The sequence below is a fragment of the Scyliorhinus canicula genome, chromosome 13 (genome assembly GCF_902713615.1).
Source record: "Scyliorhinus canicula chromosome 13, sScyCan1.1, whole genome shotgun sequence".
Classification (NCBI taxonomy): Eukaryota; Metazoa; Chordata; class Chondrichthyes; order Carcharhiniformes; family Scyliorhinidae; genus Scyliorhinus; species Scyliorhinus canicula.
Window position 1 is genome coordinate 149,459,526 of NC_052158.1, and position 26,931 is coordinate 149,486,456.

Consider the following 26,931-nt stretch of genomic DNA (forward strand, 5'->3'; position numbering starts at 1 on the left):
TTTTGTTCCTCGTTCCTGATATTCCCCAAACAGGCCTCCTTTCCTCATCTTGCCTATATTGTTTGTCCCAACTTGAACCACAACAATTGGATCCTCCCCTTCCCACTCCAATATCCTTTCAAGCCGATTAGAGATGTCCCTCACCCTGGCATGGGCCAGGTTACATACCATGTAGGACTTTTGGCCCTGCTTGCAAAGGATACTATCAGTTCCCCTAATTATAGAATCCCCTACAACTACCACTTATCTTCCCCCCCCCCGCACCCCCCGCTGCTCAATGACCTCCTGCACCACGGTGCAGTGTTCAGCTAGCTCATCCTCACTACAGTCCATTTCCTCATCCACACAGGGAACAAGTACCTCGGGCGAGATTCTCCCAGCCCCGCGCCGGGCTGGAGAATCGCCGCAACCGCGCCACGCCGGCCCGATGCCGGCGCGCGATTCTTCGAGGTGCAGAGAATTAGCGGCATTTGCGCTGGTGCGTTTGGCGCGGCGCCGGTCACGGGCTGCTGTACGAGGCCGGGCCGCCGATTCTCCAGCCCGGATGGGCCGAGCGGCCGCGCGGAAAAAGCAGAGTCCCGCCGGCGGCATCCACACCTGGTCCCTGCCGGCGGGAACTCTGCGAACGGTCGGTGGGGGGGCTTGGACTATGGGGGGGATGGGGGGGGGGGGCGGTGCCTGGGGGGGCCTCCGATGAGGCCTGGCCGCGATCGGGGCCCACCAATCGGCGGGCCGACCTCTCCTCCCGGGCCTACTTTGTTGTGTGTCCAGCCCTAGAACCCCCACGCCATGTTGCGTTGGGGCCAGCGCAGTCCGTAAAGCCACCGCGCATGCGTGGATTGGCGCGTCGCCCCCAATGTGCGCCAGGAAGTGAGGCTGGAGCAGTATCACTAGTGCCCCCGCCCGTTTTGTGCCGTTGTGAAACGCAACAGCGTTCACGACGGCGCGGACACTCTGTCCCGCGATCAGAGAATCGTTCCCCTCATACCTGTTGAACAAGGTCAAGAGCTGATGCTCCTCTGTTCCTGAATTCAGGATACCATTACCTGCCTCACTCATCATCACACCCTGCTGTCCCTGACAGCTGGCCGAATTTGAAGTACTTAATCAATGGGGTGTGACCGCCTCCTAGAACAAAGTGTCCAGGCTACACACTCTCTCTTCCCCCTCCCCCCCCCCCACACCCATCCGGATGTGCCACAGTGTCGGAAGCTCAGACTCCAGTTCATCATCTCTGAGCCAAAATTCCTCGAGCAGATGTGGTCACTGCAGCTGGCAGTAGGATTTGCCAGCTCCCACATCGTGCAACTGCAGCACGTCGCCTGCTGAGCCATCTCTACTTAGTTAATTAATTGATTAGTTTTGCAGTGTCTTTTTTTGCAAATTTAGTACCTATCAGGTCACAGCTTTCCTGTGATGTCAGTTTTTCATATTTTTTCAGCTACAATGGAATCCCCGATACTCACCGCTCCGATGCTCCGCCTTTCGAGACTGCTTCCTGGAGACTCATCGATATTGTTTATATGTATCCCGAAAAATAAGAGGCCCAGCACTGATCCCTGTCGTCTGTCACTGGACACTGGCCTCCAGTCACACAACAGTTTTCTACCACCACCCTCTGTCTCTTACCACTGAGCCAGTTTTGGATCCAACCTGTAACATTACCCTGGATCCCATGTGCTTTTACCTTCTTTATCAGTCTCCCGTGTGGCACCTTTGCTGAAAGACAGAGATGTAGAGAAGTTTATTCGCTTCAGAGGATTGTGAGTTTGGAATTCTCTACCGCCCAGAGCTGTGGGTACTCATTTGTTGAACATATTCAAGTCAGAGGTGGATAGCCATTTGGACATAAAGGGGATTACGGGTCTTGAGGACGGTGCGGAAAGATGGTGTTGAGGCAGAAGATCATTCATGATCTCATTGAATAGCTGATCAGGCTCGAGGGGCCAAATGGATTCTTCTGAAACAGAGAACATACAGTGCAGAAGGTGGCCATTCGGCCCATCGAGTCTGCACGACTCACTTCAGCCCTTACTTCCACCCTATCCCCCCAGTAACCCCTCCGAACCATTTTGGTCACTAAGGGCAATTTATCATGGCCAATCTACCTAACCTGCACGTCTTTGGACTGTGGGAGGAAACCGGATCACCCGGAGGAAATCCACGCAGACAGGGGGAGAACATGCAGACTCCGTACAGACAGTGACCCAGCGGGGAATTGAACCTGGGACCCTGACGCTGTGAAGCCACAGTGCTAACCACTTGTGCTACCGTGCTGCCCTTCTGCTCCAGTCCCTTGCGTTATCCCTTTCTCCAGCTCCCTCCCTATATCTTACCCAAACCTACAAGCCTACATTCCACCCCATTTTTTTCCACTTATCAGTTCAATAAGCAGCAATATTAGTCGCACACATTGGAGAAGTAATTGTCATTTGCACAGCTTCATGTCATGTCTTTAGCTTGTCTCAGAAAGCCAGGCAGAACGAGTGAATTTGTTTTGAAGCACAATCATTGATGCTTTTGTAGGCAAAGCGAGCGGTCAGTTTGCAACATAGAAACTTGATCATTTGATTTTTGTTTTGGGAGAATTGTCAGCGAAGATATCAGGAGGATCCTCTGCTCGTGAATAGCATCATGAGATTTTTTTTATAGCCATGTCAACATGAAAACTGAGCCTCACTTCATCATTTAATCAGAAAGGCAGCAATGTTAACACCGCATCGTGACCCGTGCCAATATTTTCAGTTCTGAAGTTGCTGCACATAAATGAGCAGAGAAATTGTTGTCACCATGGCTGGTAAACATATTGTTTGGACTGCAGAAACAACAGTGCTCGCAAGGCCGAAGCTGTGGATTGCTACATGCACTGTGACATAGAATATAGAACAGTACAGCACAGAACAGGCCCTTCGGCCCTCGATGTTGTGCCGAGCAATGATCACCTTACTCAAACCCACGTATCCACCCTATACCCGTAACCCAACAACCCCCCCCCCCCCCCCAACCTTACTTTTTAGGACACTACGGGCAATATAGCATGGCCAATCCACCTAACCCGCACATCTTTGGACTGTGGGAGGAAACCGGAGCACCCGGAGGAAACCCACGCACACACGGGGAGGACGTGCAGACTCCACACAGACAGTGACCCAGCCGGGAACCGAACCTGGGACCCTGGAGCTGTGAAGCATTTATGCTAACCACCATGCTACCGTGCTTCCCTAAACCGTGCTACTTGACTGCATACAAGAATTAACTTTTTTAATGTCTGTTTGCTGCCATTCCCTGATACCTCGTGGCAGGAACTGAACTGAAAAAACTTTTAGCAGCTCAAAAGTAGCCTTTATTGAAAGCAAACCATTTATCTGCAAGGGCTCTTGCTGAGCTGTTCAACTGTCTTTCGAGAAGAAAAGACCGTTTTATTTTTCTCTCTCGATTCTGATTCCAATTGTACGAGGCACAATGGTTATTTGTAACTTGGAATAAGTACTTCAGGCCAATCTTACTGCATTCTACCAGTGAAAATAAGAAAGAAAATCTGGCATTTCTACAGCACTTTTCAGGATTCAAAATGTCCGAAAGCACGTCACAGACTTTGAGCTGTATGGTCACCATTATAATGTAAAATGCCACTAAGCCATAAGAATGCTCCCTTGAGCCAGGTCCACCACTCAATCACCATTGAGCAGAAACTGAACCGGACTAGTAATATGAATACTGTGGCGGCTAGAGCAGGTTAGAGGCTGGGAATTCTGTGGTGGGTAACTCAGCTGACACCCCAAAGCCTGCCCACCACCTACAAGACACAAGTCAGGAGCGTGATTGAATGCTCCCCACTTGCCTGGATGAGTGCAGCTCCAACGACACTCAAGAAGCCCGACACCATCCAGGACAAAGCAGCCCACTTGATTGGCACCCCTTCCACAAACATTCACTCCCTCCAACACCGACGCACAGTAGCAGCCGTGTGTATCATCTACAAGATGCACTGCAGGAACTCACCAAGGCTCTTTAGCCACTACCTTCCATACTTACCATCTAGAAGGACAAAGACAGCAGATACCTGGGAACACCACCACCTGGAAGTTCCCCTCCAAGTCACTCATGATCCTGACTTGGAAATACATCGCCGTCCCTTCACTGTCACTGGGTCCAAATCCTGGAACTCCCTCCCCAACAGCACTGTGGGTGTACCTACACCACATGGACAGCAGCAGTTCAAGAAGTCTGCTCACCACCACTTCTCAATGGCAATTAGGGATGGGAAACAATTGTTGGCCTCGCCAGCGAAGCCCACATCCTGCAAAAATTAACCTTAAAAAAATGTTATCATGATTGAACATTGGTGTCCATTCCACCTTCCTGGACTAACCCCTCATCCCAGGGACCAAGTAGTGAATCTTCGCAGTACTGCACCCAATGCAAGTACATCTTGTTCTTGGTCGTTCCTGTATGAAATTCTCTTCCCCAGAAAGCAGTGGAGGCTGAGTGATTACATTTATTCAAGGCAGAGTTCGACAGGTTTTTGATGGATGAGGCAGTCAAGGATTATGGGGGGGAGACAGAAGAGTGGAGTTGAGACACACCAGCATTTCATTGAATGGCGGAGCAGACCCAAATGGCCTACTCCTGCTCCTAGATCCCTATCTTTTTTTAAAATTTAGAGTACCCAATTCATTTCTTCCAATTAAGGGGCAATTTAGCGTGGCCAATTCGCCTAGCTTGCACATTTTTTGGGTTGCAGGGGTGAGACCCACGCAAACACGGGGAGAATGTGCAAACTCCACACGGACAGTGACCCGGGGCCAGAATCGAACCTGGGACCTCGCCATAAGGCCGCAATGCGAACCCACTGCGCCACCGTGCTGCCCTCCTGTGTCCCTATCTTAAACGTGGGGACAAAAATTACACATTCAACTCCAGATGTGGTGGTCTCCCCAAAGCACTGCATAATTGGAGCAAGACTTACTTATTGCTGGATTCCAATTGTATTGCAATAAAGGCCAACACGCCATTTGCCATCCGAATTGCTCGCTGTACTTGCATGATAACTTTCTACATTCCTCGTGCAAGCACACCCAAGTCTCTCTGAACTTTAACACTTACTAGTTCATCACTGTTTAAAAAATATTCTGCTTTTCTACTCTTGCGACCAAAGTGAACAACTGCCCTCTTTCCTTAATTATACCCATATATTAACATACATTATACTCCATATATTATCTTATATATTAACCTATATTATAGTCCATTTGAATGGACCTACCTCGTATTAAGTTGATCTTTTCTCTACACCTTGCTATAACTGGAACATTATATTCTGCAGTCTCTCCTTCCTTCCTTATGTACGGCATGCATTGTTTGTACAGCATGCAAGAAACAATACTTTTCATTGTATACTAATACATGTGACAATAATAATTCAAATCAAATCTTGTTGCCTACTCACGTAACCTGTCAATTCCCGTGCCCTACCCACAGCTGGCCTTTCACCTAGCTTTGTATCATCAGCAAACTTAGGTACATTACTCTCTGTCGCTTAACATAAGTCATGAATGTAGGTTGTAAATAACACTGTAAAATTGCCCTGTTTATGTCCACTTTTTGCCTCCTGTCTGTTGATCAGACTTCTATCCTTGCCAATATATCACCCACAACATCATGAGCCCTTATTTTGCTTATCAACCATTTGTGTAGCACCTTAGTGAATGCCTCACGAAAACCCAGGTGTGCAAGATCCACTGGTTCCTCTTTACTTCCCCTTACTAGATGCATCCTCAAAAAACTTGAATACATTTGTCAAACGGGATTTCCTGAGAGTAAAATTTGTTGACTTGTTTTAATAATGCATTGCTTTTTAATTGCAATGTTAAGGCTTCTTTAATAATAAATTCCAACACTGATGCTAGGTTAACCGGCATGTAGTTCACTGTTTTCTCCCTCTCTCATGAAAAGTGATGTAACATTTGCCAACATCCAGTCTAATGGCACTGCTCCTGAACCTAAGGAATTCTGGAAAAATCATGGGCTGGATTCTCTGTTTGGGAGACTATGTGCTGATGCCGACGTGGGAACGATGGTGTTTTACGACCGAAAAAATGGTGCAAAACGGCCACCAATCCTCTGTCTGGTAGGGGTGCTGGCAGGCACACGGTGTAGAGCACCCGCCTCTAGATGCGCATACGGCCGGAGAATTGCCAGGTCCATGGCTGCGCATGGGCACAGCGGCCGCCTGTGGTGGCCGCGCCGTACAACATGGCGCTGGCCCGTGTGGACCCGGCCTTCGGAATAGTGCCCCGCTTTGGCCAGGCTCGCCACCACAGACCGCTCCCCACCAGTGCCCCCAGCCCTCGCCAAAGTCCCCCCTTCCCACTGGTTGGCTCCCCCACCACCCCCCCCGGCTTCCCCCCCCCCCCCCCACACCCACCGCCCGACTGTGGCGGCGGCGCTGGACTTAGTCTGCAGCCGCCATGCCGAGCTCCCGAAAAAAAACCCCACACGCGCCCCACGTGTCGGCACCCTGGCCCATCGGGGGCGGAGCATCAGGGGGAGGGCCTCCGGTAACGCCCTGAGGCCATCCCCACTGCGTGCGGTGTACTCTGCGAGTACGTAGTTTTGGAGGGGGGGGGCGGAGCATCACAAAAGCTGCGCCGCCCCAGATTTTGGCGCCAATGTGGATTCTCCGGCTGATTGGCGAACGCGATTTCGGCATCGGAGATCGGAGAATCCCGCCCCAGATCTAATGCATCCAAACTCTCTGCAACTATTTCTTTTAGATCCCTATGGTGTTGGCCATCAGGCCCCAGGGGTTGTCAGATCTTAATCACTTGCGTTTCTCCAATACTTTGCCTCTCTGACATGAATTACGTTAATTTCCTCACTTTTGTTGTCCTGAGGTCACTGTCAGTATCTGGTATAAAACACATGTCTTCTGTGAAGATAGACACAAAAAATATTTGTTCAATGTCGCTGCCATTTCTTCATTCCAGCTGATCATTTTTCCTGCCTCTGCTGAGGGGCCAGCGTTTATTGTAGCGATTGTTTACCCTTGTATATCTTATAAAACCACTTACAAACTGTTCTTTATATTTCTGGCTAGTTTACTCTCATTCTACTTTTTCATGTAACCGTTACTGATTTCTGAAACACTCCCACTCCCAATTGCTGCTATTTTTTGCAAGATTGCAAGCCTTTTTCTCAATCTAATATTCCCCTTAACTTCCTGAGTGAACCACAGATACGTCTGTCTCATTGAGTTTCTGGTTTTTTTCAATGGAATGTAATTTTGTTGAACATTTTTTATTGTTCCTGAAAACATCTCCCACCATTCATCTACCGCTCTGCCTTTCGATCTATTTACCCAGATAACAAATTCCACAGGCTCACCACTCTCTGGGTGAAGAGATTTCTCCTCATCTCTGTTGTAGACGGTGTACCTCCTATCCTCAGCCGGCGACCACTGGTGTTGGACTCCCCCACCATCGGGAACATCCTTCTTGCACCTATCCTGGCTAGTCCTGTTTGAATGTTTCAGGTTTCAGGGTGACGCAGTGGTTAGCGCTGCTGCCTCATGATGCCGAGGTCCCAGGTTCAATCCTGGCCCTGGTTCACTTCTCCCCGTGTTTGTATAGTCTCACCCCCACAACCCAAAGATGTGCAGGGTAGGTGGATTGGCCACGCTAAATTGCCCCTTAATTGGAAAAAATGAATTGGGTGCTCTAAATTTATAATTAAAAAAATAGAATGTTATAGGTCTCTGTGAGCTCCTCCCTCAGCCTTCTGAACTCCAGCGAATACAATCCAAACTGACTCAGTCCATCTAGTCTCTCCTCATATGTCAGTCCCGCCATCCCAGGAATCAGTCGGGTAAACCTTCTCTGCACTTCCTCCAGAGCAAGAACATCCTTCCTCAGATAAGGAGACAGGTTTTAATAGAACGTTGGTTAGACCACAGTTGGAATACTGTGTCCAATTCTGGTCACCACACGACCAGAAGGACGTGGAGGCTTTGGAGAGAGTACAGAAATGGTTTACTAGGATGTTGCCTGGTATGGGGGTATTGGCTGTGAGGTAAGATTGAATGAACTGGGATTGTTTTCCCGAGAGAGACGGAGGCTGAGGGGCGACCTGATAGAAGTTTATAAAATTATTAGGGGTATAGATATGGTGAAGAGTTGGAGGCTTTTTCCCAGGGCACAAATGACAATTACAAGGAGGCACAAGTTCAAGGTGAGGGGGAAAGGTTCAGTGGAGATGGGCGGGGTAGGTGTTTTACACAGAGGGTTGTGGTGGCCTGGAATGCACTGCCAAATGAGGTGGTTAGCGACCTTTAAGACTTATCTGGATAGGCACATCGACAGATGGAGTATAGAAGGATACAGGCTGTTGGTCTAGATAGGACACGTGATTGGTGCAGGCTTGGAGGGCCGAAGGGCCTGTTCCTGTGCTGTATTTTTCTTTGTTCTGAAAACTGCACACAATATTCTAGGTGTGGCCACACCAAGGCCCTGTACAATTGCAGCAAAACCTGCTCCTGTACTTGAATTCTCTTGCTATGAAGGTTAACATACCATTTTTGCCTTTTTTACTGCCTGCTGTACCTGCATGCCTACCTTCAGTTACTGGTGCACAAGGACACCCAGGTCTCGTTACACATTCCCCTCTCCTAATTTATGGCCATTCAGATAATAGTCTGCCTTCTCGTTTTTGTTACTAAAGTGGATAATCTCACATTTCTCCAAACTATACAGCATCTGCCATTCATTTGCCCACTCACTCAACTGGTCCAAATCACACTGAAGGATCTCTGCGTCCTCCTCACAGCTCCCCCTCCCTCCACCCACCTTGGTGTCAATAGTAGGGTTCTTGAGTTGTCTGATGTCTAGCTTTGAGCGTGCGTCGCATCGGGGGTATAGTTCTGACAGGGCACTGCTCAGGAAGCTGCTATTTTGCTATTGGAAGGCTTTAAGACACACGGTTCAAATACAGCTGAGGGGCAGGGGCATTGATTCTTAACTTTGGGAGCTGCACCTGACCCCCATTCATGGCTCGCCTCAAGTCCTCCTCACGGGTTGCCACCCAAGATGCTTCTCCCGCCTGGCACTGAGGAAGTTCACCTTTCTGACCGCTGGATCGGCACCCATTCCCCTTATGATATAACAAGGCACATCTCTCTGGAAAACTGACTGAAAGCAGGTAGTCGGATAAACAAGGAGAACCCCAGTTGCCTTGTGGTCAACCACACCATTGACAACTCTTCCAACGCTGCCTCCGGTGCTTAGTTTGAAAGGTTATATAGATGTCCTGCAGAATCAGAAAGTGTATGAAGGAGAGAGAGCACCAGAGGGCTACAAGATCTGGAAACTCAGAGTGGTTTAAGCTGCGTAAAAATCAGAGCCACGATTCCAGCACCGTCCTCAATGAAGTGTGAATGAATGCAATGCACCGAACTTGCAGAAAGGTTAATATATGTTGACCATGACAACACCTCCCTTCTATTTACCACCATGTATATCATTGAAACACGTAGTGAGGGTAATTTATGATTAGTGTGACCATATTCTTTTCATGTATGTTTGTAATAAGGGGTGGCACAGTGGCGCAGTGGTTAGCACTGCTGCCTCGCGGCGCCGAGGACTCCGGTTCGATCCCGGCCCCGGGTCACTGTCCGTGTGGAGTTTGCACATCCTCCCCGTGTCTGCGTGGGTCTCACCCCCACAACCCAAAAAGATGTACAGGGTAGGTGGATTGGCCACGCTAAATTTTCCCTTAATTGTAAATATTTATTTTTTAAAGTAAGCACACTTTGAAATAATATATATATTTGTGGTTTTTCTTCTTGTTTTACGTGCCTTGAAAAGTGAGTAAAAGTGGAACTTTGCAGATATTCTTGACGCTTTTTTGTGAAAGCCAGTTTTTAAAATGGTCTTTGTGCCAGGAACCCGTGTCTGACGTGACAAGTGTTCAGCAGGTATGGTGAACATTGTGTGTGAGATCAGCGCTGTCTAAGTGTGATGGAAACAACTGTTTTGAAATCGCGGAGTTTGCAGATAGGCCAGGTTTTCAACTTAATTTTACATCTAACACTTCTATCATATTTTCTGACGAATATTCAATACAAATTCAGAGTTGATTTTACAGCAGAATATTCCGGAATTTCTTCAAAGGGTTGACCCCTCACAGTGCCACCCTGACAGTGCCCTGTCTTTTTACAGTCCTTCTGCACTGTAACTTCTATGGTTCTATAAGAACATGTGGGGTTCTGTGATTGGCGACACAGGCAGTCGGCGTGGGGACCACGTTGAGTGAATTCTACCTGTGTCATTATGTGGGGGGGGGGGGGGGGGGGGGGGGGGGGGGGGGGGGGGGGGGGGGGGGGCAAGGGTATGTTTGTTCACAAGTCTTGCATCACGTTCACATTTTGAGATTGTGCCCTGTACACCCAGGTCCAGGTTATTTATCTAAGACAAGAAAAGCATTGATACCTCCAAATACCATCATCCACACAGAATTAAGTAAAGTCTCTTGTAATTCATGTTTTAATAGGCTAGAATTAAATTGTTTCACAATGATATTCTAGTTATGTTGAAGATTAATGATTCAAAGTACCACATGGTTAGAAATAAAACGTCTACCAACACTTAAATGTTTCACTTAAAAAGCATAGTATTACTGACATTTGAGAACTCAAATGATTAATACATAGGAAAACACCATCATTTTAGATATTGTGATGATATGGTCAACACGTTTTCTTAGAGTTTCCACGCCTCAAAATTTGGCACTACACCCTGGCCTGGCAGGTGATTTATGATTTTTTGGCTGAATGTTGGTGCGGATCAAGTGCTCTTCTGTCCGGCAGTCACCTCTTTGCATGACATGAGTATCTTAAGGCAGTCCTTTTCTTCTTCCTGACAGGCACATAGTCAAAGAGATGCCAGTATTTAGATTGTGGACATAGAAATTAGGTGCAGGAGTAGGCCATTCAGCCCTTCAAGCTGCACCACCGTTCAATATGAACATGGCTGATCATGCAAATTCAATATCCCACTGTCGCTTTCCCTCCATACCCCGAGATCCCTTAAGGCGCAAGGGCCACTTCCAGCTCCCTCTTGAATATATCTAATGAACCGGCCCCAACAGCTTTCAGTGGTAGAGAATTTCACAAGTTCACAACTCTCTGGGAGAAGAAGTTCTTCCTCATCTCAGTCCTGAATGGCTGACCCCTTATTCTTAGGCTGTGCCCCTAGTTCTTGAGTCCCCAACATCGGAAATATTCTTCCCGCATCTAGCCTGTCCAGACCCATCAGGATTTTATATGTTTCGATGAGATCCCCTCTCACTGTTCTGAACTCCAGTGAGTACAAGCTCAGTCCATCCTGTCTTTCTTCATATGTCAGTCCTGCCATCCCAGGAATTAGTCTGGTGAACCTTCGCTGGACACCCTCAACAGCAAGAATGTCCTTCCTCAAACTGGGGGACCAAAACTGCACACAATACTCAAGGTATGGCCTCACCAAGGCCCTGTATAACTGCAGCAAGACATCCCTACTCCGATACTCAAATCCTCTCGCTATGAAGGTCAGCATGCCATTAGCTTTCCTCACCGCCTGCTGTACCTGCATACCAACCTTCAGCGACTGTTCCACCATGACACCCAGGTCTCGTCGCACTTCTCCTTTTCCTAAACTGCCACCATTCAAAAAATAATCTGCCTTCCTGTTTTTGCCACCAAAGTGGATAACCTCACATTTACCCACATTATATTGCATTTGCCCACTCAGCCAGACTGTCCAAGTCACTCTTCAGCCTCTTTAATCCTCCTCAAAGCACACCCAGCTTAGTGTCATCTGCAAATTTGGAGATATTGCTTGCAATTCCTTCGTCCAAATCATTAATGTATATTGTGAACAGCTGGGGTCTCGGCAACGAACCATGTGGTATCCCACTAGTCACTGACTGCCACTCTGAAAAGGCCCGTTTATTTCCGCTCTCTGTTCCCTGTCTGCCAACCAGTTCTTAATTCACATCAATACATTACCCCCAGTACCATGAGCTTTAACTTTGCTCACTAATCTCTTGTGTGGGACCTTGTCAAAAGCCTTTTGAAAGTCCAGATACACAGCTCCACTGGTCCACTCTACTGGTCACATCCTCAAAAAATTCCAGAAGATTTGTCAAGCATGATTTCCCTTAGTGAATCCATGCTGACTTGGACCGATCCTGTCCCGCTTTCCAAATGCTCAGTTATTTCATCCTTAATAATTGACTCCAGCATTTTCCCCACCACCGATGTCAGGCTAAGCAGTCTATAGTTCCCCGTTTTCTCTCTTCCTCCTTTTTTAAAAAAGTGGGGTTAGCTACTCAACAATCAAATGGAACTCTTCCAGAGTTTATAGAATGCTTGTCTTATATTTCCCGACCCTCAGTGGGGAACTGTCTCAGGGCTAACGACATAAGGCGGTCGGTACAAACGATGTAAAGCCACCCCAACGTAAAGGGCGTTGCAAGATTCTGCATTATAGACCACCTCGCTTGGGAAAACACCGCAGCCAACCAGCCCACGTGAAATTTACTTCAGCGTTTTTTTGACGGCCATCTTTGTCAAACTTGCAACTTCTTGGGCGGGATTCACGCCGACGTTATTCTTCATTTTGCCGGCAGGCCGGGGGTTTCCCGATGACGTGAGGCTGTCCCACAGTGGGAAACCCCATTGACCGGCTGGCGTAATGGAGAATCCCGCCGGTGGGTCGGGGCATAAATGTGGCGCGGCGGGGCGAAGAATCCAGCCCCTGATGTTTCCAGAAGGCCAGAGGTGATGCAGCTGCCGACGCTCCAGCAAGCACCAGCAACAACAACATGAACTAGCTCCCATCAATCACTGACTGTCTACTCTGCTCCAGCTATTTCACCCCTTCTTATACAATATATAATCCATCAGACTCCTCCCTCTCTTTAGCTCTGTAGAAGACCCAGACGGATTTGAAACCTTGGGCTGGATTCTCCGATAGCCGACGACGAATTCGCGTTCGGCGATCGGCCGGAGAATCAAAGTTTACGACCAAATCGGGATCGGCGCCACTTTGGCGATACTCCGCCCCATCCAAAGCGGCCTATCGACGGCCTCAGAACATTGCCTGAGGCCTGCCGGCCCCCGATGCTCCACCCCACCCCTCCGACCGGCCTGTGGGGGCACTGTGGGGGGGGGGGGGGGGGGGGGGGGGGGGGGGGGGATGGGGGCCCGGGGCACGCGATTCGGCCAAACGAGGGACAATTTCTCCGACTGGGTCCGTGTGTAGCACGGCCCGGCCGCTGCAGGCCGCCACCGTGCGCAGTTCTCTGGGCCGTATTGGCAGCTGGAGACGGGTACTCTATGCTGCCTTGATTCTAGCCCCCAGCCAAACGGAGGATCGGTGGCCGTTTTTCCGCCATTTTTCCTGCCGTAAAACGCCACGGTTCCCACGCCGGCTTGGGGACATAGCCTTAAAATCAGTGATTCCAGCTCCTTAACTCTCCTTTCTCTCTCCACAGAGCTGCTGAGCTTTTCGAGCATCTTCTGTTTCAGATTTTCAGCATGGCGGCACAGTGGTTAGCACTGCTGTCTCAGCACCAGGGACCCAGGTTTGATTCCGGCCTTGGGTGATCGTCTGTGTGGAGTTTCCCTATGTCCGTGTAGGTTTCCACCTGGTGCTCCTGTTTCCTCCCAAAGTCCAAAGATGTGCAGGTTAGCTGGATTGGCCATGATCAATGCGCGGGCTTTCGGGATAGGGCGGGGTGAGTGGGCCGGGGCAGACTGTTCTTTTGCAGGGTCGGTGCAGACTCGATCGACCAAATGGCCTCCTTCTACACTGTAGGGATTCTATGGATAATCCCGCAACAGATTCCTCAATCATAGGATCTTAGAATCCCTGCAGTGCAGAAGGGGCCATTTAGCCCATTGATTCTGCACCAAGCGACCACTCTTCCAAGGCCCAATCCCCCACCTGACACCTGTAACCCCACCGAACCTTTGGACACTTAAGGAGCAATTTAGTATGACCAATCCACCTCGCCTGCACACCTTTGGACTGCGGGAAGAAACCGGTGCACCCAGAGAAAGCCCACGCAGACATGTGGAGAACACGTAAACTCCACACAGACAGTAACCTGAGGTTAGAATTGAACCCGGGTCCCTGGCGCTGTGAGACAGCAGTGCTAACCACTGCAGCACCGCCCACAGTAGTCGATGAAACCATTTATAATTTGTCTGTAATCGAATAATGAGGCGGTTACTGTGGCGATGTCTTGAAAAGGAGCCTACAGGCGACACAATAGCACAGTGGTTACACTGTTGCCTCACAGCTCCAGGGTCCCAGGTTCGATTCCCGGCTTGGGTCACTGTCTGTGTGGAGTCTGCACGTTCTCCCCGTGTGTGCGTGGGTTTCCTCCGGGTGCTCCGGTTCCCTCCCACAGTCCAAAGATGTGCGGGTTAGGTGGATTGGCCATGATAAATTGCCCTTCGTGTCGAAAACGGTTTGGTTGGGTTACTGGGTAACAGCATTATTTGGAGGTATTGGCTTAAGTAGGGTGCACTATCCAAGGGCCGGTGCAGACTCGATGGGCCGAATGGCCTCCTTCTGCACTGTAAATCCTATGATTCTTATCGTTTGGACAACTCCAAGTGTGCTCTGTGAGTTCACTCAGGGAAGGTATCTCACTGTCAGAGTAACCCTTGCTTCAGATACAAGAATATTCATTCAGAAGGAAGAACATGGATTTCGACAATGTGTGGTCATTTCCTCAGGACATTCCAGAGTGACTCACAACCAATGAGATCATACGTTTTTTTGATGTGCAGTCATGGTTTTAATGTCACCAGACACAGCGACCAGTTGTGCATGGCAAGAGATCACAAACAGAATGGAATTAAATGCATAGATTATTTCAATAGCAGGAAGACGTGACTGCTTGAAACCTGAAATAAAAAACAGAAATGCTGGAAATGTTCAGTAGATAAGGCAGGAAGAGAAACAGAGTTAACATATCAGGTCGATAACAGTTGAGGGTAAATTGCTGCCACAAATCCCTGTTTTTCTCCAAAAGCTGCCACCTTTTGCACCACCTGCAAGGGCAGATGTACTTCAGTTCAATGTTTCATTCCCTCGGCACTGTACTGAAGTGTCAGCTCAGACCAAAGCTGGGGCACATCCGGTGGCGCAACGTGAGGGGAAGACACGCACGAGGTGGGAAACCTGGGGCGGGATTCTCCGGTCACCGACGCCAAAATCGCGTTCGGCGATCAGTCGGAGAATCCACGTTGGCGCCGAAAATGGGTCGGCATCGCTTCTCTCCGCCCCTTCCAAAACACACTGTATGGACAGCCTCAGGACATTACTTGAGGCCCCCCCCCCCCCCCCCCCCCCCCCCCCCCCCCCCCCCCCCCCCGATGCTGCACCCCCAACCGGCCAAGTTCCCAACGGCGTGGGTCTCTCATGCTATTTTTTTTGGGAACTTGGCGGACTGAGTCCAGCGCCGTCATAGTCGGGGGAGAGCCGATCCGTAAAACACCACCGTTCCCACGGCGGCATCAGGGCATCGTCTCCAAATCGCAGAATCCAGCCCCTGATCTTGCTACCCTTTTTCCCAGCGCCAAAGGTCTTTTTTTTAAAAATTCCGATTAGCATGGCCAATCCACCTACCCTGCACATCTTCGGCTGGTGGGGGGTGGGACCCACACAGACATGGGGAGAATGTACAAACTCCACACGGACAGTAAACCCGGGCCATGATTAAATGCGCCACAGGTATTTAATTTACCAAAAGAAGGCAAAAGCTATCATTATAGTGTTCCCTCATCTTTGGGATATCCAAGAGAGGCAAAGCGAGAAAATAATCGGTCCGAATTCCGACGACAGACTCAGACTGTGAAGGGGGTTGGTTCAGCACACTGGGCTAAATTGCTGGCTTTTAAAGCAGACCAAGCAGGCCAGCAGCACGGTTCGATTCCCGTACCAGCCTCCCCGAACAGACGCCGGAATGTGGCGACTAGGGACTTTTCACAGTAACTTCATTGAAGCCTACTCGTGACAATAAGCGATTTTCATTTCATTTCATTTGAAGCCTCCCACAGTGCAACAGGGGTAAGATGGTGATGGCAGCTTTTTCTTCAGCCACTCCACTAATGGCTGAAGCACTCCGCAAACCTACCAACAAAGCTTGACTGTGAATCTGGAAACATCAATTGAGGAGGCCTTGGCCCCTAATCGCTCAGTTCTCGAGATCAGCAGCCAGACCATCGAAGCACAAGGAGCCACAATCAAGGACATGGAGACTGCATTGTTTGATCATTGTGATAGGATCACCTCCTTGGAGTCCAGCCTTGTCACTTTGATCAAGGAGAACAGGACATTAAGTTCTATCCTGGACGACTGGAAAACAGATCCATAAGGCAACATGTTGTATTGTGGGGTTACCGGAGCGGATCAAAGGTTGTACCCCTACTCAGTGTTTCTCAGGCCTGTTCCACAAGATGGTGGGACCCCCGCAGAAAAACCGGGCCCTTCGCTCGCTTCAACCCACGCCTTGCTCTGGAGGACCAGCGCCCGTCAGATGCACTCACATTGCGCCCTCTTTTGGAAGCAGGCACCAGTGCAGATAAAGCACCTCAGTGTGCATTAGATCATCAGCTACAGTGGCAGTTCACAGTGATAAAGTAAATTGCACTCGCACGAGGAGCTGGTGGAAGCAGAGCGTATCCCGGGCACTGGTGGCCGGAAGACAGTTGGAGACCAGGTCCTGGTCTCCAACCGTTGGATAGTCAGAGGCTTTTTCCCAGGGTAGAGGGGTCAATTACTCAGGGCCATAGGTTTAAGGTGTGAGGGGAAAGGTTTAGAGGAGATGTACGAGGCACGTTTTTTACACAGAGGGTAGTGGGTGCCTGGAACTCGCTGCTGGAGGAGGTGGTGGAAGCAGGGACGATAGTGACATTTAAGGGGCATCTTGACAAATACATGAATAGGATGGGAATTGAGGGATATGGACCCAGGAAGTGTAGAAGATTTTAGTTTAGACGGGCAGCATGGTCGGCACGGGCTTGGAGGGCTGAAGGGCCTGTTCCTGTGCTGTAGTTTTCTTTGTTCTTTGTTCTTGCTGCGTCCGAGGCAGATGATAAGTTTCTGGAGTGACCCATTTGACAGCGGATGCTGCTTGTCCAGTGGGATGCCTGGGAACGTCTGGCAGAGATTCCTGAGAGTTTATGTGCTATGGTCTCTGTCACGGATGGGTGCATGCGGAGTGTGAACACTGCGTTGACCTGAGCCCTGAATGCACAGCCTCCTCCATTGAGAAAATGGCGACTCTCGTGGACAGGCAGCGCCAGGAAATCAGTCAGGGTGTCAGCAGGTCACTGCCAATGTGAGAGATGGATGAAGCATCCAGTCTCTTTGCAAGGTGCCCATCCATCAGTGGTGAGCAGGGAGACCCAGACTGATCTCTCACAGGCAGGTGAGCTTCATGTCGTCCCTGTGGACTCCCCTTTGGGCTCTTCGGATGATGGAAGCAGCTCCTCCGGCCCTCGGCAAGTAGCTGTGGCATCTGTTCACTTCACGAAGACTGAGGACTGCCCAGCCATGGCACTGGACACACCCTCCTGGGCAGTGGACCACCAAGGACATCACGGCAACAGGACAGCAGTGTCAGCAGGCTGCTTGAAATGCCATTGGCAGCGAAGAGGGGACACCAAGAAGCAGAACCAGCAACTGTACGTTTAAATCGCTGAGAGCCCAAGAAGAACTTTTCATGGGGGATTTTCCGTTTTGCCATAATTTGTTATGTTATTTTCTGCTGTGACTGTTAACACCATGAAATGTTACCTTTTTTTACATGCCACGAGCAGATAAATATTACCCCTGTGTTCACGGTCTGAGTATGTTTTATTTGTTTTATAGGTGAAGGGCACACCAGTGGCTCATGCAGAAAATAGGGGCTGTAAACTTCATTGCGCGGTGCTGAGTGTGATTTGTCTTCTATGGAGTGGGTATTTGCAGATGTCTGGTGAGGAGGCATTGCCCTTGGCATGACGTGGAGACAGTGCCTTGGCTGCCTTGCTGAAGGTGCATGAACACAAGGCCTCCCTGGTGTTCATGCCTCCCTGAAGATTCCTCCATGTCCTCACCATGTTGTTCCCTGGACTCCTCTTCTGATCCACCATCAGACCCATCATTTTCAGCCTGTGGAGCTGCCTCGATTTCCTCATCCTCCAGTGGGACGTCTTTGCCACAGTGCAGCATGCAATGGCGATGAGAGACTCAGTCTGTGGAGGATATTGCAGTGATCCCCCTGAATTGTTCAGCAATCTGAATCTCCTCTACTGCAGTCCATTGGTTCTCTCTGTCACTGCCCTTGTGGAGGTATGACTCCTGTTGCACCCCCTCCTCCACGTCTGTCCTTGGGCACTGGAGAGGCGTCATGAGCCACCTTTTCAATTGATAACCTTGGTCATCCGAGGAGCCACCTGAACAACCTCCCTGCAGCCACAAATGACCTGGCACCTGTGAGTGTCGGAGGACGTATCATGGGATCTGTCAGAGTTCCCTGCACGGGCTTGCAGGATCGGCAACTTGTGATCTGCATGGTCATGGGGAGGAAGCCCTTTCCGTTCACAAAGGCACCCGGCCCACTCTCTGGCACGTTGGTGGCTGCATAGGTGCAGTTGATGGTGCCCTGGATGTGGGGGTGGGGGCCTGCAATCTCAGCAAAGCCTCCGGCTTGCTCGGCCTGGCTGGACTCGTCCATCCGGTAACAACAAATGTCGTGACCCTCAGCATCAGTGATCAGCTTAACACAATTGTGGGCAGCAGATTGGAACACTCCACACAGACCCCCTACTGAACCCTGAGCCAAAGGCATAAATGTTGAGAGTTACTGTGACCTTTTAGAGCCACTGGTATGGGGTGGCCACCATATAGTTGGAGGCAATCTCTAGTCCAATCGTCTGACATATAGATGTCACAGTGTCCCTGGAGAGGCAGAGCCTCCCTCAGCACAGAACTGCAGATTTGGTGAGGTAACTGAATGATTGACTACATTCTGGCAGCAGGAGAGTGGCATCTTCTCTGTCTTCGACCGTCATTGACTCCCTGTTGGCTCCGTCCCACCCTTCGTCTTCACCTCTCTTCCCACAGGTCGCTCCCTGGGATCCTACCTGTGAACACTTGACCTCTCCCTTCTGTCCCTCTCTTTCTCAGAGGAGGAGGACTCACCGCTGGAGTAAACAACTCCCATTAGCAGAGAAACAGAAGGCTGTCTGGTGACCGGATGGGTCCACACGGTGTAAATCCTCCAGCAGCCTCGGGAGACTAAAATGAGAGCTGGAGTGAACGCTAGTGGTGCAATGCCTGAAGCGAAAACAAGAGCTAACACTGTCAAATTTCACAAAACAGCAGGCAGCACACTGTCCCTCACTGCTCACAATGGCAATGCGCCAGACTCATTTTATTCTGCCCTTGGATGGCACAACTAAATAAACAGATTATCCACTTATCTATTTTGCACATGCTGTGAGCGCAAAATCGCACGGGCTGCGTCCAATTGCTGTGAATTGACATTTTAATGAACTTTGTGGATCGTTATATTGTCAGCAGATGAGCAGTCGAGTCCCGTGCATCCCCACCGACTGCAATCTTGCTCCAGTGTGGGATGATGTTAGGACATGTACCCGACGTATTCTTACCCAATTGCCCGCGAGGTTGGGCGTGCCCCCGTAATGTGAACCCAAAATTACGGCCACCAAATCAAGCCTTTGTTCATTTTCGTAACGTTGCCGTGAAATGCCTTGGGAGATTAAAGGGGCTAAATAAATGCAAGTTGTTGTTGTCGCTCCAGGGGCTTGCTGTGCACCCCCTAGCTGTCATGCTTGATATCAGTTCAAGAAGTAATTCATTGCAGATTTAGGGACATCTTAAAAATGTTATCAGAAGAACGCAAGTCACTTCGTCCTTTGTACCATTACAGGTCCATTTTATTTACCTTTGCCAGAGTTTTGGTAGAATGAGAATACTTTCCTGATGATTAAAAACAAGCATTAATGATTCATAATTGCTTAGTAAGGATCATATCATGCAAATGTAAACCTCGATTGTTTGTTTTTTTTCAGATGTTCTATTCCTTGAAGTAACGTGAGCCATCCTGTTGATGCCAGATGGAAGACCTTGACTTTGGGGACCTTGAGTTTGATACAATGCAGGAGGCATTATCTAATTTTTCAAATTTGACCAGTGACCTGAATGCTAGCATCAACAAAACCTGCTCCTTGAACAAGAGTTTCCAGTTCTACTATCTGCCCATCATGTATATTATTGTGTTTGTCACTGGATTGATCGGAAACAGTGTTGCTCTCTGGATGTTCATCTTCTACATGAGGCCTTGGAGTAGCATCACCGTGTACATGTTTAACCTCGCCCTGGCCGACCTCTTCTACGTCTTCTCCTTGCCGGTTTTAATATTTTATTACTTCAACAAGACCGACTGGATCTTTGGGGAGGTCATGTGCAAACTGCAAAGGTTTATTTTCCATGTTAACCTGTACGGCAGCATTTTGTTCCTCACTTGCATCAGTGTCCACAGGTACATGGGGGTGGTCCACCCCATAAAGTCGTTGGGCAGGTTGAAGAAGAAATCGGCCACCATTGTGTGCGTGTGCGTGTGGGTGATAGTGATGGCCAGCATTGCGCCAATTCTGTACTTCTCCCGAACAGGGTTAAGGAAAAATAAAACAATGACATGCTACGATACGACATCTAAAGATCTCCTAAAGACCTATTTCATTTACAGCATGCTCACTACGTTCTTTGGTTTCTGTGTCCCCTTCGCCACCATCTTGGTCTGTTATGGATTTATCGTGAAGGCGTTAATATGCAACGACATGAGGACGCCTCTCCGGGGCAAGTCTGTGCGTCTTGTCATCATCGTGCTGGCGGTCTTTGCCGTCGCCTATCTGCCCTTCCATGTGATGAAGAACCTAAATCTTCAGTCTCGACTTTATTACCAGGGGACAGAAACGTGCGACTGGAACAAGAGGGTCTACGCCACCTATCAGGTGACCAGGGGTCTCGCCAGCCTCAATAGCTGTGTGGACCCAATCCTGTACTTTCTGGCTGGAGACACTTTCAGGAGGAGGTTCACTACTGCAGCCACTAGGATCATGTCACGGCGCAGCGAGAACAACATACAGTTTCGGAGTGAAGATAGTCCACTTCAAGCCGTATCAAACATTTCACAAAATGGAGACACCTCTCTCTGAAATTACTTTTGCGTCGGTGAATTTGATGGCATTTTTCTTTTATGCCTTGAAGGTACAGTAAGACTTGTGTTTGAGAATGGTCTGTTATAGGAAACGAATGAAGAGTGAAGTAACCAACAGTTATACGTTTGTGCGTTGAGTGCAAACTTCGCTGTTTATCTGCCAAATCAAACACAGTTGAATCTGAAATTTCGAGTTCAGGGCAAGAATTTATTTTTCATCCTTTGGAAAAACATTTATTTTGTTCCACTATCTCTCTCCTATGCACACATTAGGATAGGTGGTGGCACAGTGATATTGTCGCTGACTAGCAATCCAGAGACTCAGGGTGATGCTCTGCGAACATGGGTTCGAATCCCCGCGGGGCAAATGATGGAATTTGAATTCAATACAAATCTGGAATTAAAAGTCTCGTGATGACCATGAAGCCATTGTTGATTGTTGTAAAAACCCATCTGGTTCACTAATGTCCTTTTAGGGAAGGAAATCTGCCGTCCTTACCCGGTCTGGCCTACACGTGACTCCAGACCCACAACAATGTGGTTGACTCTGAATTGCCTTAAGGGTTGGGCAATAAATGCCGGTCTCTCCAGCGGTGCCAACATCTCATTGACCAAATAAAGAAAAAAAAAATTGTTCAGTATCCCAGCGCTGTTCTGAAATCAAAACAGAGGCGGAATACCAAGCCCTGGGATGACTGTCCTACTGAGGAAGTTACTCACAGCTCCCTACTGCCCCTCCCAGCCAAAATGACTTGGCAGAGATCTGGAATATAATCTTACGCGCAGAATTACCCTGAGCTCAAGCGCTGCCAGATATTTCTCATGAGAGTTTATCCTGACACGCAAGTGACCCCTTAATCTGCTTCCTAGCTAATTGCAATGGAGGTTCTTCAACAAGAATCTTTGTAAATTTAATCTTCACTTAGAGGTCATTTGGAGGGGAGGGGGACCTGATTTTTTTTTATATAAAAGACTCAAGTCTGGGCTTTGGCATCAAGTTGGAGGTTTAGAGCTGACTACCAGGTGTAAGGCCCACCCGATTTTCAGTTCCATCAAATGCAATGGAACGCTAAAGTAGTCACGGCTGAGGCATGCGGGAAAGTTTATAATGGTGGCCGTGCTACATCACCTCACTTACCGCCAGTCCCTCGGGTTGACAATTCTGGTCAGGCACCTTCCCGTAATCGGCACCAACAACCCCTGCCATTGGCCACCCAACATATCAATCCTCGTGGAGCCCCCCTTCCCATTGGAAAGCCAACAGACTCTTTATTGCCTGATACCTGATTGGCTGATTCTTCCCCCTCAGTCAAGCGGCCATTTTCTCATCGGGTGGGTTTTTCCGCGCCCTCCAGCGGCGGGCATCATTACGGGCGGCAATGAAAGATTTGGCCACTCCCCAAATGTTCTCGTCCTGCACACGACAATGCCCGCCCCTGGTGGGAGGCAAAATCCCAGCCTTCATCTCCAAAACTGTCAAAACTATCAACAGAGGTGTTCAAAAAATGTGAAAAGAGCATCTTTTTTTAAAGATCCCATTGGTTTATCTCCTGGGGTTTTGCTTGTAGCTATGCCCAGGAGATTATTAGCTAATTCCTGGAGCCTCCAAGACAATACTGGAGGCTTGGCAACCCTGTGCTATCTTAATATGGAGTTCAACAATAAAGCTGGGGAAGGAAAAAGGTTTATGTATTATTATGTACATTCAAGGCACTGAAACAGTCGAGACGTTACAGCTTCAATTAACACTCTGATGTCGACACGTGAGGTTTAAAATTGTAGTCTCCAGCAACAACTCAATGGGGCGAATGGCCTTGTTCTCTGCGGTAAAGACTCATAAAGTGTTCAGCCCTGTATCGGCCTGAAGACTCTACATGCTTCTTTCATGAATGTATGATGCTCTCCTCCATAACCTTTGCCTCTGGCAGTTTCTCTTGTGTTGAATATTTTGCCCAGAGAGCTATTTGGAAAAAAGTGATGACAGTATTTATTTTTCAGGAATTAAAAATCTTTCATTCCTCGAAGGATTGTTTCTAGTGCGGGTGAAAACAGAACAAAACATTCAAAGGCAGCACGGTAGCACAGGTGGATAGCACTGTGGCTTCACAGCGCCAGGGTCCCAGGTTCGATTTCCTACTGGGTCACTGTCTGTGCGGAGTCTGCACGTTCTCCCCCTGTCTGCGTGGGTTTCCTCCGGGTGCTCCGGTTTCCTCCCACAGTCCAAAGACGTGCAGGTTGGGTGGATTGGCCATGCTAAATTGCCCTTAGTGACCAAAAAGGTTACGAGGGGCTATTGGGTTATGGGGATAGGATGGAAGTGAGGGCTTAAGTGGGTTGGTGCAGACTCGATGGGCCGAATGGCCTCCTTCTGCACTGGATGGTCTATGTAATCTATTAAGAAATACAAAGTTGGCTTTAAAAAAAAAATGATTTCTGCTTCAATAAGTGCCTTGTTGGCTGTAATTCGCTTCGGGACATTTTGAAGTCATGAAAGGTGCTATATAAATGCAAACATTTCTTTTCTTTCTCTTGTTTTTTTCTCCCTCTTGCTGGCGCAGTGCAGTGAGAGCAACCCAGTGTAGTTTCAAGTTGCAAAGAACCAACTTGTGCATCTGCAAATGGAACCAGAGCTGAGGGAAATTAAAACTGGCTTTTCTTCTCAATAAAGACACTTGGACCAGCGCAAAGCCTGAAAGAGCTCCAGTGGATCAAAAGTTTGCTCTCAACACAAGAGTAGTTTTGGACATCTAAAAGCTTCTCAGTTCTTCTCTGTCCAAAAGACGTGCAGGTTAGGTGGATTGGCCATGCTAAACTGCCCTTTGTGTCCAAAAAAAGATTTGTTGGGGTTATTGGGTTATGGGGAAAGGGTGGAGATGTGGGCTAGGATGCCCTTTCCAAGAGCCGGTGCAGACTCGATGGGCCGAATGGCCTCCTTCTGCACTGTAAATTCTATAATCTATGATCTTCATGCCACAAAGTAGCAAAGGTCGGAAGAAAACAGGCACAAACAATCTTGTTTGCAATAAGATGTCAAGATGTAGCAGTGCACAGCTCAGGCCTTGTTTACATAGAATTTACAGTGCAGAAGGAGGCCATTCGGCCCATCGAGTCTGCACCGGCTCTTGGAAAGAGCATCCTACCCAAGGTCAACAGCTCCAACCTATCCCCGTAACCCAGTAACTCCACCCAACACTAAGGGCAATTTTGGACGCTAAGGGCAATTTAACATGGCCAATTCACCTAACCTGCACATCTTTGGACTGTGGGAGGAAACCGGAGTACCCGGAGGAAACCCACGCACACACGGGGAGGATGTGCAGACTCTGCACAGACAGTGACCCAAGCCAGAATCGAACCTGGGACCCTGGAGCTGTGAAGCGATTGTGCTATCCACAATCCACAATGCTACCGTGCTGCCCCCTAAACAAGCTGAATTAATTATAAAGAGAGGCTGGATAGGTTGTTTCTGCAGTCCTAACACCACAGCGATAGCTCTCGGGCCATAGAATCCCTACAGTGCCGAAGGAGGCCATTCCGCCATCAAGTCTGGACTGACCCTCCGAAAGAGCACCCTACCTAGGCCCACTCCCCGGCCCTATGCCTGTAACTCTGCGCATTGATCATGTCCAATCCACCTAACCTGCACATCTTTGAACTGTGAGAGGAAACCGGAGCACCCGGAGGAAACGCACGCAGAGACGGGGAAAACGTGCAGACTCCACACCCAAGGCCAGAATCGAACCCAGGTCCCTGGTGCTGTAAGGAGACCGTGCTCGCCACTGTGTCACCTTACCACACTAATGGGAGTAATTTCTCTGGTCTTTATGTTCAGCATATCATGACTGAAAATAAAGGTGCTGTCCTTTACAATGCTCGTGATCTCCAATGGTCAGAGAATGACGCTCCGCAGTGTGGCAATCGGAGTCGGATTGCCCATCAGTTCCTAGTTATTCGCCTGAAAATTTTGCTGCACCTCACCTGACCTTCTGACTGGGGCCAGATGAGAACTGCGTAGGGCAATGTACTCCCGAGACCTTCAGCCAAGGGCTCTAAATTCAGAGGTGAGGAAGCCATGCCCCTTTTTTTGACAGCACCAACTGCCAGAAAAGCAGGTACGTTTCAAGGTTTGGGCATTTTCATAAGCCAGGGCGGAGGTTGGTTTGTAGGGCAAGTGGGTAGGATTGAGGTTGAAGGTTGGAGGTTTGTTGGGTGGTCCGTGGGGGACAATGGGGTCAGGTGGTTAGTGGATGTCAGTGAGAAGGGGATCGGGTGCTCAGTGAGTGGACCAGGTGGTCAATTCGAGTCATAGATGTTTACAGCACAGAAACAGGCCCTTCGGCCCAGCTTGTCCATGCCGGCCAGTTTCTATCACTAAGCTAGTCCCACTGTCCCGCATTTGACTCGTATCCCTCTATACCCACACTGCCCATGTAACCATCTAACTATTTTTTAAAGGAAAACATTGTACCCGCCTCTACCACTGCTTCTCGCAGCCCATTCAGTTGCTCACCTCTCTCGGTGTGAAGAAAATGTCCTACTGGTCTCTTCTGTATCGCTCCCCTCTCACCTTAAACCTATGCCCTCTAGTTCTAGACTCCTCTACCTTTGGGAAAAGATCTTGACTATCTACCTTATCGATGCTCCTCATTATTTTATAGCCCTCTATAAGATCGCCCCAAAGCCTTAGTCCCAGCCTATCCAGCCTCTCCTTATAATTTATTCAGCTTGTTGAGCTCTGCTGGTGAAATTTAGCTCATCCCTTTCCCTGTGGCCAATGATGTGCAGGTCAGCTGGGGTAACGTAATTCCCCAATTGAGGGGAAGGGGGTTGGCCGGGGGTGATGGTCAGCGGGGGGCTTGGGTGTTCAGTGTGGGTGGTCAATGATGGGGGTTGTTCAGTCAGTGGTGGTCGATTTTGGGTGGTCAGCTGGTGGGATGGGTGTTCAAGAGAAGGTTGGCAATCAAAGAGGGGGTGGCGGGGGGCATTGCGTGGTCAGCCAGGGGTATGAGTGGTCAGTGGGGTGGGAGTTGGATGATTAGTTGCGAAGATGATTGGGGGAGGTGTCAGGTGTTCCGGGGGGTCCACTCGGGGAGGGGGTGGGGCACCTTGTGATGCTCAGCACTGCAGTTAGCCAAGAGTTAGAAATGGTTTTAATTTTTCTAACCCTTTCCTGGATGGCCATTACTGTGAGACAGTCTGAACCATCCCAAGTTTACAATTTCACTCTTATTTTCAAATCGTTTCAGATGCAGTGCAATTGCCCAATGAAAGTTTGAACTTCCCAAGCAGATTCCGGGCAATCCTCACCTGAATATTTCCGGGGGATTCCCCAGCACACCTTCGGGGTACCCCAGGTTATGATTCCTGGAAGTTGGAAGTTACAGGCTATCTCCATGCTTTGCTTCAAGAAGTTATGTATGGGATATTGCACGATTATGGAGCATTGTGTTCATTTCTGGACACTTTAGGAGGCGTGTGAAGACTATAGAACTGCAGTAGAAAAAGATTTACAGGGATGAGAGACTCCAGTTATATTGGAGAAGTTGGCTCTTCTCATTGGCGAAGAGAAGGTTGAGGGGAGATTTGATAGAGGTGTTCAAAGCCGTGAGGAGTCTGGACAGAGGAGACAAAGAGATACTATTCCCACTGGGG

At 49.0% G+C, this 26,931-nt stretch overlaps 1 protein-coding gene across 4 annotated transcripts in view; it reads left to right on the forward strand.

The window, feature by feature from the left end:
* Positions 1 to 23,303, forward strand: part of p2ry1 (purinergic receptor P2Y1) — a 40,741-nt gene extending 17,438 nt beyond the window's left edge. For 2 of the 4 annotated variants that reach the window (XM_038815866.1, XM_038815868.1), the window contains exons 2-3: positions 1,442 to 1,763; positions 20,132 to 23,303. In XM_038815866.1, the coding sequence (XP_038671794.1) occupies positions 20,177 to 21,277 (1,101 nt within the window). In that variant the 5' untranslated portion in view covers positions 1,442 to 1,763; positions 20,132 to 20,176 and the 3' untranslated portion in view covers positions 21,278 to 23,303. The remainder of the gene's footprint in view (positions 1 to 1,441; positions 1,764 to 20,131) is intronic. The other 2 variants (XM_038815867.1, XM_038815865.1) reach the window with 1 other exon arrangement.
* The last annotated feature ends 3,628 nt before the right edge of the window (positions 23,304 to 26,931 follow it).